The 12,605-nt window shown below is 39.9% G+C and overlaps 1 protein-coding gene across 2 annotated transcripts in view; it reads left to right on the top strand.

Annotated features, from left to right (window-relative positions):
* Window positions 1-10,253, top strand: part of LOC101161301 (choline transporter-like protein 5-B) — a 33,380-nt gene extending 23,127 nt beyond the window's left edge. Inside the window, exons 9-22 of one of the 2 annotated variants that reach the window (XM_004067820.4) lie at window positions 935-1,018; window positions 2,135-2,247; window positions 2,341-2,472; window positions 2,624-2,723; window positions 2,798-2,890; window positions 2,976-3,063; window positions 4,489-4,751; window positions 5,325-5,419; window positions 5,554-5,657; window positions 6,849-6,922; window positions 7,183-7,253; window positions 8,035-8,123; window positions 8,195-8,279; window positions 8,475-10,253. In XM_004067820.4, coding sequence (XP_004067868.1) covers window positions 935-1,018; window positions 2,135-2,247; window positions 2,341-2,472; window positions 2,624-2,723; window positions 2,798-2,890; window positions 2,976-3,063; window positions 4,489-4,751; window positions 5,325-5,419; window positions 5,554-5,657; window positions 6,849-6,922; window positions 7,183-7,253; window positions 8,035-8,123; window positions 8,195-8,279; window positions 8,475-8,563 — 1,480 coding nt within the window. In that variant the 3' untranslated portion in view covers window positions 8,564-10,253. The remainder of the gene's footprint in view (window positions 1-934; window positions 1,019-2,134; window positions 2,248-2,340; window positions 2,473-2,623; window positions 2,724-2,797; window positions 2,891-2,975; window positions 3,064-4,488; window positions 4,752-5,324; window positions 5,420-5,553; window positions 5,658-6,848; window positions 6,923-7,182; window positions 7,254-8,034; window positions 8,124-8,194; window positions 8,280-8,474) is intronic. The other variant, XM_011473830.3, reaches the window with a different exon arrangement.
* The last annotated feature ends 2,352 nt before the right edge of the window (window positions 10,254-12,605 follow it).

Genomic DNA, 12,605 nt, shown 5'->3' with positions numbered 1-12,605 from the left:
GAAGACACAGACGATGTTGAGAGATCCGGTTTATTTATCATGAAGAGCTCTACAAAAGCAACAGTAATCACGTCTCTGGAGACTCTCCCGGTACAGTGAGCTTCTCTCCTGCTGCTGTGTCTGAAAGACGGTCTTTCCATCTCACTTTGACGAGTTTGAAGGCTTGCTGTCCCGCATTAACCAGAGAAGGAAAAACAAAAAACAAGAATACAATCAGGGGATCTTTATTATTGCCTTGATCCAAACCAGAGAATATAAAGTTCAGGAGGCCTGAGCAGGCTGCCTCCCACAGTGGGTCTCTGTCTGACTGCCAGCTCACCCCCCCCCCCCCCCCCCCCCCGCGGGAGCCGCATAGTGATGTGGATCGCTCCAGCTCCATGGGCCCTGTGACAGATTGTCCAGGCTGGGACACCCTGGACAGTCTGTCACAGCTCCATGTGCCCTGTGACAGACTGTAGGTGGTATCCGCCTTCGCTCAACAGAAGCCAGGACGGGTTCCTGAAACCCCGCTGCCCCGAAAAGGAAACAACGGCTTAAGAAAATGGATGGAAGTTCAGGATGAGAACTATAGGACCGATCTACCAGTCCCTGACTGGTTGACACGACGCGGCCACCTCCCCAGAGTTAATATTTTTTACTTTTACCCGCCGCAGCATGCCACTCAAATCACGCTGCTGCCAGACCTTTCAGCTGCAGGACCTCAGATCGCATCTGTACCATGGACTTAACATTGAAACTCGCCCCCTCTACCGTGTAAATCGTGTTCGGTGTGAACGCAGCTCAATAAAGAAAAGAATTATTGATGTAGTTCCATCCTGAGCACACAGGAGGCGCTGTCATTAAAGGGATGCAGAAATCCCGGGAAGCTGCTCTGGTGGAGGCTGTTAACTCGTCTTCCTCTTCATTCTTTTCTCCTCCACTTGCTCCACCACAGAAGCATCGCCAGCCTGTTGAATGTCAGAGAAGTGAGCACGCAGATGATGGAAGATTATGCAAGCTCCTGGAAGTGGATCCTCATGTAAGCAGGCCTTGAACCTTTTAGCACTTTCAGTCACTCATCGGTGCTTATTTTACTTTGGGTTAGAAGTTTTGGTGTTATTTTTCATATATCCTCATTTCATGTGGGATTTGTACGCCTAATTTTTGGTTCATAAAGTTTGGTAAGTGATGCATTTTAAACTTATTTCAGATAAATGAAGACACTTGTTTGTCAAAAACTCTCTGCTAAAATGAAGTTCGACTCAAACTAAATTGAGTTGCTTAGAAAACCTTTCTAGCATCAATCTCCTGATGTGAGCTTTTTTCCCCTTCGAGGATCCGCTCAGCCGCTGTCAGGATTCCTGGACTTTTCCGCTCGGATCGACACGGATGCTCTTGTGCTGACTTTGCTGTCTGTGTTGAGTTTTTGCTTGAAATCCCCACAGCAAGAGCAGAACAGCTGACTGACGCGTCTGCTGTTGCTGCATCTTTCCCGAGCGTTAGCCGGACTGCTGTGAACCCGGAGGCCGACGCCTCGTTTATGCTTTCAGGTCACAGTGAAAGAGCGATGTCTTTACTTTAGCTTCTCCAGAAGCCGTGTTCTTCAAAAAACAAACCGCATAGACAGTTTGTTTTTATGCATTCGTTGTGCATCAAAATTGCAGCAGGTGGAGTGAGCTGATGGTGGTCGTAGACGATTTAAACCAAATAGACGTACGGGTGGGGTGGAAAACTGCCCGTCTGCTCTGGTTCCATCATTGGATGAATTTTTCTTTATAAAACTCAAAATAAAACAGCAGAGTTGCTCTTTGCTGAGGCTTCCAAAAACTTAATGTTCAGGAAATAAAATACAAGATAAATTAATAAAAATAGAATAAACTCCAAAAAAAATCTTGAATAGCCTGCCTTCAAATGATGCACAAATTAAACCCAAGTAACAAACTGTCAATTTTAGTTTGAGACAAAAAGGAGTTCTTGAAAAATGAACGTTAGTTCAGTTCGTTTATTGTAAAAAAAGACTAAGCAGAAACAGAAATCATCTTAGGGATTAAAAACTCCAACATCACTGCCAAAAGGTGTTTCTGTTCTCATCATGTGTGATGCAGAAACCCCCAGAATCTGCTGCTTCCTTTCAATGTTGTTGTTTCTGCTGCAGAGGTCTGGCTCTCGCCACCATGGTCAGTCTGCTCTTCATCCTTCTTCTTCGCTTCACTGCGTTTCTGATGGTGTGGACCATCATTTTTTGTGTCATCTCTGCTGTTGGTTACGGTGAGTGTGAATACTTCCTGTTTTGGCCCTGACAGCGGAGGGGGTCTTTTTTTGTACTCACCATGGCTCTGGTGCATGTCGTCGTTCCCTCAGGCATCTGGCTTTGTTACTGGGAGTACAGCGCTCTGAGCAGAAGGTCGGAGGCCAACGTCATCATCTCTGAAAGCGGCTTCAACACAGATCTCAGCGTTTACCTTCAGCGCAGCCAAACATGGCTCATCTTCAGTGGGTTTTCACTCAGCTTTTTTCATCCGCAGCTCCACTGGAGCAGTTATAATTAGTAGTTGGTGTTTTTTTTTCTTCCAAATGCTTTGCTCCTAAAAAGATTTCAAAGGCAGATGAAAGGTTTCTGATATAAATATGTTTCTGGTTGCAGTGATCCTGCTTTGCATGGCTGAGGTTGTCTTCGTGATGGTGCTGATATTTCTGAGGTCCAGGCTGAGCATCACCATCGCTCTTTTAAAAGAGGGAAGCCAGTAAGTGTCCAGAGCGTCTGTCTTCAGCCAGCTATGATTCTGTTTAATAGAACCACCTCCCATGACTATTTTAGGGCTATCGGCTGCATCACGTCCACCCTCTTCTACCCTCTGGTGACCTTCTTCTTTCTGGCCGTCTGCGTCTCTTATGCTGCGGTTACAGCAGTGTATCCTTCCTTCTGCTTAATTGATCAACCACTCTTGAGTTCAGCAGATGTGCCGTCATGTCGGCCTTAACCGGTTTGTCTTCAGCTTCTTAGCCTCTTCGGGGAATGCCGTCTATAAGGTGGTTGCCGCTGATGAGCGATGCATGTATGCAAACTTCACCTGCAATCCAAAGGTTTGACTCAAACGCTGTAGAAATATTTCTTATGTTTGTTTAGACAAACTTTTGCTGTTCCACTCAAAGTACTTTTCTGGAAATTCTCGAAAAGATTTCTCCTGAAATGAAATGTGAATGACCTTACTGCTTAAAAACATAAAAACTGCTAAATAATATGTTTATTCCACAAAAAAATGTGTTATTTAAAGTGAAATTAAAAGCAGAAGCATCAGATGAAGAGGGATGATTTTGTAGCTTTTAGACACTTTTTTTCATTTATGTCCTAAAAGTCTTTGCTTATTGTGTTTTTACAGCTTTTATTGGGAATTGTGAATCATTTGTACTTCAAATTTTAACCTTAGTACTTTAGAGCAGTGGTCCTCAAACCCACAGACCAAAACCATTTCTAATTTGATTTTGAAGGAGGTGTTTTTTTGGGAAAAAACACAGGATTCTCTCCATCACATCTGACTCATGCATGTCAAGTTGCTCGGTCACGTGTTAAAAATCCATCCACTACTTTCTTAAAGCGGCTGCGTCAACCGCTAAACTGAAAGCCCTAAGCCAGCAAAGTTAACAAAAACAAAGGTATTTGGCAGAAAAGATCCAGAGAGGAAACACAAGAAAAGCCCTTGGCTTCAAAATAAAAGAAAGCGTATTTAACAGACAAAAACCAGGAGTCTTTATTACAAATAAGGATTTATTATGAGAATTGTTCCCACTGACCATAATAATAACCGGCTGTCTAATGTTTCCAGGATGCTGCTAATAAAGCTGTTCAAACAGTGGATTCATCTTTATTATTACGTTTAGAGTTTATTACAGTTTTAGAGATCGTTTTTGTGTATGTATCTATTAAAAGTCAGATGAGGAGGAAGTTGGCGTCTTATTTTTTTTTAAGTTTCTACTTTGGCAGTCATAGATTAAGGGAAAATCTAGATCACATTTTAATGGTTCCTGCAGGAATCTAGCGTATTAAGACATTTTAACTGCAGATATTTTACAGAGGATGAAGATAAACTTCAGCCTCAAAAGTCAAGGGAATTTGAAGGCTAAAGAAATCAGATGCCAACTTCAGTCTCGAACAAGTCGGCCTGTAAAAAAAAAAAGAAGATGTGACGTTAAACTAGTCCATGGCCTGACAAAGGTTGGAGACCACGGATCTAAAGTTTATCTTCAGGGTCCGTTCCAGCCTCTCAGCCAAACTGTAGACGTCAACCGTGAAAGTAGAACCAACGTTTTATGCTCCAGCCTTTTTTCTATTGTTGGGTGTCAGACTGATCATTTTGTGTTGAATAAACTCCTAAAATGAACCTGGAAGCTGCATTGACTGCATCTGATTGGATTATCTGCTGAAAGTCTGTCATTTGTTTTGCATTCTGTTCACATTTTGTCTCAAATTCCAGCAGCACATGTTAGTTTAAAGAAGTTTCTCTGTCTCAGAACTTCAGTCAGACCAACGTCTCCAGGGTTTGCACCGCGTCTCGGTGCCTGTTTGCCTTCTACGGTGGAGAGAGCCTGTACCACCGCTACATCCTCGTCCTCCACCTGTGTAACCTCTTCATGTTCCTCTGGCTGCTGAACTTCATCCTGGCTCTGAACCAGTGCACGCTGGCTGGAGCTTTCGCCTCCTACTACTGGGCTCTTGTGAAGCCCAGAGACGTCCCTGCCTGCCCGCTGTCCTCCTCCTTCAGCAGAGCCATACGGTGGGAAACCATGCTTTCATCTTAATGTTCATTCTGGATAATAAGACCCTGTCATTTTATGGGTAAAAAGTCTGTACGGGTTTTGGTTTGTGCTGAAAACAAAGGAATGAATTGCAGACCCATTCTCAAAATGCAGTTTTTGGTGTTTTTAACACGTTCTTGTAGCATTTGTCTGATGATGCAGGACAAATGGGAAGAAAATTAAACTTAAAATTACATTTCTGAGTTTTTCTTTATTTTAATTGTTGTGAATCAGGAGTAAACGAAAAATGCTGTTTAAAAAAAGATCATATTTTTGACGCAGAAAATGCACTGGGCAGGCGCTCTCGGTAATGGGAAGAGGGGTGGGGTTGCTATGTTAAACGGTCCTGGCCACAACTCAGAGGTGAATTTCTGATCAACTATGTCTTAGAAAACGACAATTTTTTTTTTTTGATTTTGGCTAAAAACAACATAAACATCATTAAAAGTCCACTGGGAACGCTTTAGATGAAAATATGATTGGAGTGGGACTTTAAAAGAAAATATTTTGTTTTTTGAAAGGTTTTGATTGCTCATTTTTCTGCTTTCCAGGTATCACACAGGATCTCTGGCCTTTGGCTCTCTAATCCTCGCTTTAACACAGATGGTTCGAGTCGTTCTGGAATACTTGGACTACAGACTGAAAGGTGAGTCTGGGACTCTTTAGGCTTGAGCCTGTTCTTCTTTTTCTGCAGCTACTTCTTGATTTTTCCTAAAAATAAAAAAATAAACATTTCATGATGTTTCAACATTTCAAATGATGTTCCTGTTATTGTTCCAGGTTCTCAAAATGGCTGCGCTCGGTTCTTGATTTGCTGCCTCAAATCTTGTTTCTGGTGCCTGGAGCATTTCATCCGGTTTCTGAACAGGAATGCATACATTATGGTGAGATTCTTCACCTGTTACTTTTTCATGTAGTTGGCGTCTGAGGTAGACTGTGGATCATTACGTAGGCGGCGGTCCAGTTCATAAATTAAAATCAAGTATTCACAGATCGAATCTCAATTTTTACTTCGCATAACTGATCAAATTGATCATTATTATTTTTTTTAGATGTTGAATATTTTTGAAACAAAATTATTTCTTTTTAGAACTTGCTGCAATGAACAGAACTTTAGTCTCAAAGTTTACAACACATTTGTCAAACGCAAGGCCCGGGGGCAAAATGTGGCCCGCCATGTCATTTTATGTGGCCCACGACAGCATAAAAGTTTTTAATTTCTTAAAATAAAATGTTTCTTTAGTTGATTACATATTATTTATGTCGAGCCTCCTGCAGGTCTTAAGTGTGTATGTAGAGAAATTGTTGTCATCAAACCATCAGTTGGATCCATGGCTGTGTGCAGCCTTTTTTTGCAAAATGTTACACGTGTAATACATGTTCTTTCTAGCTCAGTTTTATGTTATTTTACTTTGTCCAGTTTGATCCTTCATTAATGGAGTTATGTGGGTTTTCATAAGCGGACAAAATTTAAAAGGATTTATGCTAGAGTAACAAGTCAACACATGTTTTCTATGCAGCTGTAATTGTCACTTTGAAAAGTTATAATAAATGAATAATTCGTTTTTTAACATTAATTAGTAGTTACATTTATTTTTCATTACATTTAGTTACATGTATAAGTTAAATCTGGCCCTTTGAGGACAGCCACTATGCTGATGTGGCCCTCAGTGAAAATGAGTTTGACACCCCTGGTTTACAAAAAAACACTTAATGCTTTTACTTTGAAAATGAGAACATTCACCGACACTTTATTTTGAACTCTTTTTTTTTTATTTACATTCGGCACATTAGGCTTTAGTTTATTTACTTCAAATCAAATATTTTTTTTGCATTTATAAAGTGGTAATTACGTGGCCTGCCTGACATGAATTTGACTAAACTCTCACATATTTATAAAGATAAGGGATCAGTGATCTCATATGTAACAAATATTCACCCTCATACTTTTGGAAACAGATTTCTGAATATATAGAAACTCGTTCCACCCCTCAGATTGTATCATTGTTAGAAAAGCGTGTTTGACTTCACCAAGCTAAATGTTGAATTTTTCGTCTGCTTTCTTCTCCCCAAAGATAGCAATATATGGAAAGAACTTCTGCACTTCTTCTAAGGAGGCTTTCTCGCTCTTGATGAGGAACGTTGTTCGGTGAGAGTCACTTTCCCTGCAAACTCAAATCTGTTTTATTCTAACTTTTTCTTGGTAAACTTCACACAGGATATGATTCTTGATGAAAACAGGACTCTTGCTAACACATTTATGTTAAATCTAAGCCTAGTGTCTTCGTTTTATCACTGAGCATCCCATTCAGCTGATGTGGACTAGGACCTTCTCTGGGTCTACGTCACAGTGCATGATGGTGTCCTTTCTGTTTTCCAACTTTCTGGGTTTTTCCTTTCTCTGCAAAGAGTGGTTGTTTTGGACAAAGTCACAGACTTTCTGCTTTTCTTGGGAAAACTGCTCATTTCAGGAGGACTTGGTGAGTTTTTCATAGTTTGCTGTTGCTGTCGGGTGAGTGTTTACAGTGGCCCTGAATTCCAAATCACATCAGGACATATTCAAGATCACGACGACGATGTAAAAAACAACAAATGTTTTAAAAAAAATTTCTTTAAGCAGAGGCTAAAAAAAAATCTTCTAACTGAAGATACCACCATGCACAATAACTTCTGCTTGAAAAGGTCAAAAAATGTCATCATCCAATCACTGATGTACCTTTTCCAGTTACCTATTTGTTTTCCAAATTTTTATTTTTTACATTTCTGTTTCTGGAACTTTATTTTCTTTTTTTTCTTTTTTTTTTTACTTGTTTTCTGAGTTCACTCTTTTTTTTATCTTAAGCATTGAAGATGGTAATTGTATTTATTATTTTGTATTGTTTTAGTTGTTTTTTGTTTTTTTTTAAATAAATCTTAATCTAAATAAAATGTTGTATAAGTTTTCCCCGGCTTTTATTGTTGTGATCTTTAATATGTTTTTGCATTGAGTGATTTGTTGATGTGATTTGCACTTAAGGGCCACTATAGTTTTTGGCTTATAAACGCTTGTAAAGGCACATCCTCTTTTGTGTAACTGCACTGACATCTAGTGGCCACGTTGGAGAAGACAGCTATATCTGTTTTTCATGCATGTTCTTCTTATTTATCGTCTTTAAATATTATTTCTAAGCTTTCTGCCATAAAATACATCTATGTCTATCAATTTCTTTATAATTAATTTAAAAAATGCAAATATTTGTGCTCTTCTTGTTGTCTTTTCAGGTGTTCTTGCTTTTTTCTTCTTCTCAAGAAGAATCCCGTTTTTACAAGAAGAGGTGCCAGTTCTGCATCACATTTGGGTCCCTCTTTTGGTAAGAAGATAAAACTCAATTCAATAAGCCTCTTCATTTGGATGCTGACTGATTTGCTCTGATTCCTGCAGACGGTGACATTTGGCTCCTATGTGATTGCAAATGCCTTTTTTAATGTCTATGCCATCTGTGTGGACACACTGTTCCTGTGCTTTTGTGAGTACGACACTCCACCTTCAAACCAAACTACAGATATCAGGCACTGCTGTTACAGTAGAACCTGTAGAACAAAAAAATACTGCAGTCTGCAGTATTTTTTAGAAAGGCTCACTTCTCTCTGCCTCTTCTGTGCTGTTCTGTCTTTCTCTTTTTTTCTTTTTCTGTCTGCTCCTCCTTTCCTGGTGGCCTCAGGTGAAGACTTGGAGAGGAATGACGGTTCTTCATCCAGACCCTACTACATGTCTTCAGGTCTGCATGAGATCCTGCACAAAGAGGAGTAGCGTATCAAACCGTGTTCTTCCTCCTGAGCTTGGCAAGTTTCCTGAATTCAGTTTCTGACTCTCGTCGGCACATCTGCTCTGGACGTCTGAGTGTTTTAGGGCTATACACAGAGACTGAACCAGTCTCAGCTTGGTCGGGATGACGCAGACATGGTGGGACATGTTTTCCCTTCAGGTCCTCCCAGAACAGATGAGAAGAACCCGACTTCCTCTCCTGAGCCATTTCATTTACCGTTTTTTCAGCTGTTTAGTTCCAGTTTTTTTATTTCTTCTCTGCGTTTTCTGCAGACCTCTGCCTTACTGAGAGGTGAATCCACAATGCACAAACCCAGAAACCTTTGAACCCAGACAAGTATGAGGACCTTAAAATGTACAGATTCTACTACTAGACACTAGCATGAAGGGAATCTTTCTTATTGCACTTTGATCCTTTAGAGCAAAATCCTATTTTTGATGGATTTTGTCCTACAGAAAAAGAAGGGCATGATTTATGTCTTCTGTATGGTTCGAGTATATCGCTGGTCTCCTTCCCTGTGATGTTCTCACACAAACACGCAGATTCAACACAATTTGGTAAATTCTGCTCTTCGATAATCATTAGTTACTCCTCTTCCACTGTGTTGCCATTTCAGGGTTTCCATCGCACACATGTTTGTAACCGAGGCTTAACTTTGTGGGAGGTCAAGACTGAAAAACACAATTTAAGGTTTTTATTAAATTCCAGACTTTTTCCTGAGGATTTTAAGGAAATGTCTGAAAACGGCTACTAGTTTCTGTGCCTAGATGTGAAAGAAATGCAACACTCTCAAAGTCTCACTCCGATCATCTTTTGTTATCTTTTCAAAGTCCCCAGTGGTCTTTTAATTATGATGATGCCTTTTTTAGCTAAAATCTAAAAACCTGTGTTGTTTTCTAGGACATAGTTTCTGCAGAGCGTCAGAAATTCATCTCCAAATTGTCGGCGGGACCTTTCCCTCCCTGTTGCGGAGAGCTCTCTGTTTACACTCTCTCCCATTAGCGTCCTTGGGCAAGACACTGAACCCCACCTTGCCTCTGGTGGTATGCGGGCCCCTGTGTTTGGCAGCGGAGCCGCCACCAGTGTGTGAATGGGTCTGTGACTGTAAAGCGCTTTGTCCTTGTAAGTAGAAAAGCGCTATATAAGTATACGCCATTTACCATTTACCTTACAGCCCATCGGTGGATGTGTCAGAATGGAGCACAGCGGGGTTCTTGTGGCCCCACCCAACGTATTTTCTAAATCACAAATACGATCAAACTGCATTTTTTCATCTGCTCCTGATTCACACTGATTTGAGCAAAGATATACTCAGAAATGTCATTTGAATGTGAATTTTCTTTATGTCCTCCCTCGTCTGAAAAAAATCCCACAAGAACTTGTTAAAAACACCACTTTTATCGGAGTGGGTCTTTCAGAAACCTATTTTCATCCTGACTGATCCTCAACCCAACACCAGGAACTTTTCAGATACAGTTTGTAAAAGGATGTCAAAGCCATTTTTGGTATTTTTTTCCTATTAAACGGTGCAGATGTATAACTGTTTTAATCCCCCAAACACTTGTGTGTTTGGAGGTGATTAGTCTTCTTTTTGTACAGAACAAGTGATTTTAATCAGTGGATCAAACAAAAGTGTCATTTCTTTTTGAATAAATATAAAAGGTTGAAGTGTTATTCTGCTTCTTTTTCTAGACTTTTTTCTTCAAAAACCAAAATCCTAAAGAAAAATCTCTGAGTATGTCTTGGTCTATTGAATAATTCTGTTTATAGTGCAGATGTCATGGATGGATGAAACCTCTGAGAGCAGGTCCTCCTGTGAAGTCATGAACTTCTGAAAGTGGGGAATTCATTTGAATCCAAAGCTTTTCTGCCAAGAAAATAGAAAAATCCTGCAGTTATATTATTGTTCAGCTGTGCGTAACATAAGTAGGGGATAGTGCTGGACAAGGTGTCCACGATGTTGCATTGGACAGTTCAGGCTTTCACGCCGTCCGTTAATTTCTCATAATGCACATTTTGTCTGCCATTATCCCTTACTTAATCCATACCCAGCAGCCAATTAGAATTGAGTATTTACCCAGATCAAAGTATAACGGACATTAACGGACAATGCAGAAACCTGAACCGGCCCTTAACCCTTACATAATAGACACTTTGAAGGGCATTATCTGGCTCATACGATTGTCACAAAGAAATTAAATCAATTTTTATCACTTAATTGATCCTATTGTTTAGCTTCAAATCACTTTTTTACCAAAAAAATGTGACTATATTAAGCTTTTCTTAATCTTGCAGAATAAAATTAAATCCATATATAGGATAATATACTACCTTTGGCACATTAAAGAACTATTTTTAATTAAATATTAGTTATTTTCTTCTTTTCCAACCCGAAAGAAAGACGACTCTATCTCCGAGGCTTCGCCTTTCTCCCCTTGTGGCTGTTGCCCATTTCATGACATCATCCTAGAGCCAACCTTGGCAGTGTGTCTGCGTTTTGCCCACAAAAACATCTTTTGAAAAGATTGATGTGCATAGTGTGCACAAAAGGTAAAGGCTAGCTTCCTCTGCTAGCTCTACAGAAAAAGTGGGTGTGTTCGCCTGGGGACAGACTTGGCAGCACAGACTCTTCCAGGAAGGGGCCTTTTCTCATTTTGTGATGTCACAATAGGAGAACCCACTCGATTTTGTGGATTGGGGGCGGGTGCTCAGAGAGCATTTTTTTTATAGGAATACCCAGAGATGCATGAATGGATCAAAATACAGCTTTAGGGTTGTTGGTTTTTTTGTGAGGAATGAACATTATAACACACTTAAAACCAAAAAAAGCTGATTTTTTATGATATAGCCCATATGTGTCAAACTCAAGGCCTGGGGGCCAAATGTGGCCCGCCATGTCATTTTATGTGGCTCGTTAGAGCATAAATGTTTTTAATTTCTTAAAATAAAAAATAAAAATTGGTGTGTATTTATTCATGTCTAGGTGAAATTGGACTTGAAATATCGGATTGGGAAACCTTACCATAGAACTTAAACACTGTCCATGTAACACTGTCCATATAACCTAACCTGACGGAATCAAATTTAAAAGGATTAATGCTAGTGTAACAAGCAAACATATGTTTTCTATGTAAGGGTTAATGGCCGACGAAGTGTGCATTATCACTTTTTAACGCACGCCGTGGAAGCTGGCGTCGGACGGTTGCTTCCACGAAGTGGAACTTATTCCATGGTCACTTACAAAATAAATAAATATTAACCTGTTTCTAGTCCTTAATTCCTGGGGGGTTTTCCGATTTGGATCGCTTTTTTTACGAAAAGCTGACTATTTGTTACGTGCACAGCTGCAGTCAAGATTTGCCGATATGAAGCGATATATATGTATATATATGGTGATCGTCCCGATGCGTTAAATAAAGCATCAGTTCAGAGATAAAGTTCACCTCTTACTGCTTGTTTATGTCCAGATGATGAAACTAAATGTTGTTTTAAAGAAGCTGGCGCAGTGATACAGATTTAAGATAGGTGACCAGAACTTATTTTTGGGGTGTGCAGTTATCACTTTTTAATGCACACCCAGCAGCCAATCAGAATCGAGTATTCACCTGGACCATGGTATAAGCATGTATACCATAGTCTGGGCATATGTCTTAACATCACTGGGGTTTTTCTTAATGTGATTCATGGTTACTTTAATTTGTTGTTAGAAGAAGAAAGGCTCCAAGAGCGGGAAGGAGAAGAAGAGGATCTGACAGGTGAGATCACAATGATCCTGGATGTAAAACACTCACAGGGGAATTTCAGCACAACAATTGAGTTCAATGAAACTTTTTTAGTTGTTGAATTAGCATGAATCTGCTGCTGCCAGGACTATCGAAACTCTGTGTCAGGAGTTGCTTGAACAGTTTGCTGAAACAAGCAAATAAGGTTTATCTTCCTTCACAAATATTTTGGCTTCTTACTATCTTATTTGTCACCTGAGTACAAATAATCTATAAATATAACAAAATTCAGAAACATAGGCAA

The sequence above is a fragment of the Oryzias latipes genome, chromosome 4 (assembly GCF_002234675.1).
Source record: "Oryzias latipes chromosome 4, ASM223467v1".
Lineage (NCBI taxonomy): Eukaryota > Metazoa > Chordata > Actinopteri > Beloniformes > Adrianichthyidae > Oryzias > Oryzias latipes.
The sequence above is the reverse complement of the archived record's forward strand: the minus strand, read 5'-3'. Positions and strand labels throughout refer to the sequence as shown.